General features: G+C 42.0%; 1 protein-coding gene across 1 annotated transcript in view; it reads right to left on the reverse strand.

The window, feature by feature from the left end:
• The window catches only part of LOC118739958, a 1,407-nt gene extending 784 nt beyond the window's left edge, over window positions 1–623 (reverse strand). Inside the window, exons 1-2 of the mRNA XM_036471460.1 lie at window positions 576–623; window positions 16–510 (exon numbers count right to left, since the gene is read on the reverse strand). Coding sequence (XP_036327353.1) covers window positions 16–510; window positions 576–603 — 523 coding nt within the window. The 5' untranslated portion in view covers window positions 604–623. The remainder of the gene's footprint in view (window positions 1–15; window positions 511–575) is intronic.
• Window positions 624–947: the final 324 nt, after the last annotated feature.

Genomic DNA, 947 nt, shown 5'->3' on the forward strand with positions numbered 1-947 from the left:
TCAAAAGTTTAGCGCCTAAGTCTTGGACACCCAAATTTGGCACTAACCTCGCCATAAGTTGAGCGCCGTAATCTTGGCCACCGTAATTAAGTCCTGCTGATCTCGCCAAAAGTTGAGCGCCTAAATTTTGGATACCCAAATTGGGTTCGGAGCGTCTGCTAGTTAAAGGATCTACGCCCAAGTTTTGCAGACTTATGCCACGTGCAGCCAAAGCTTGCGCGAAAAGTTGTTGCTTGATCGACGAGTCGCCATGGCGTGGTACCTTTACTTTAACTGTCTGGAAAATAGGCACACCTGATAAGCTGGGTTGGTGTTGACCATCGGCTGGTAAAAGTAAACGGTATTCCTTTTCACTGGATTCTTCATCCGAATCGTCGTCTTTGGGTTTATCAAGCACGGCATAGGCAGCTTTACCACTCGAAGGCAGTACTAAACTATATTCCTCTTCACTGGATTCGCCCGATCCCTGAACTATGTACTGCAATTGTAGTGCTTGTGCGCAGGCGATTGCTGCAATAAAAGTTAGTTTATTTCAATTCGAGTTAAGAATCTTCATGCGCATTGTATGTACTCACCAGCAGCAAAAATCAATAATAACTTCATGTTTTTCGGTTAAAGTTTGGTTTAATTATGCCAATTCGCCTGCACAGAGGGCTTTTTATATACTTTGGTGCGTGGCTAAATTTTTAGTACAGCGACTTCGCGGGATTAAAGTTAGTTACCAACTTCGTAATTTTCAATTAGCTCTCCGTCCGCTAAAGCAATACATTCATAACTGTCTTGGTCCCACCTTAATGGATTAATTTAACTTAGTGTGACATTTAAAAATATTGTCGCCTCTTCCTCTCGGCGTGTCACCGCTTTCTTTGAATTGAAGATATTCTTAGGCTAAAAATGTTTGTATGGAAGCGCTTTTTCCTTCTTCCGAGAGTTTAAAAATACACATT

The sequence above is a fragment of the Rhagoletis pomonella genome, unplaced genomic scaffold (genome assembly GCF_013731165.1).
Source record: "Rhagoletis pomonella isolate Grant_MI unplaced genomic scaffold, Rhpom_1.0 Rhpom_scaffold_00005, whole genome shotgun sequence".
NCBI classification, from domain to species: domain Eukaryota; kingdom Metazoa; phylum Arthropoda; class Insecta; order Diptera; family Tephritidae; genus Rhagoletis; species Rhagoletis pomonella.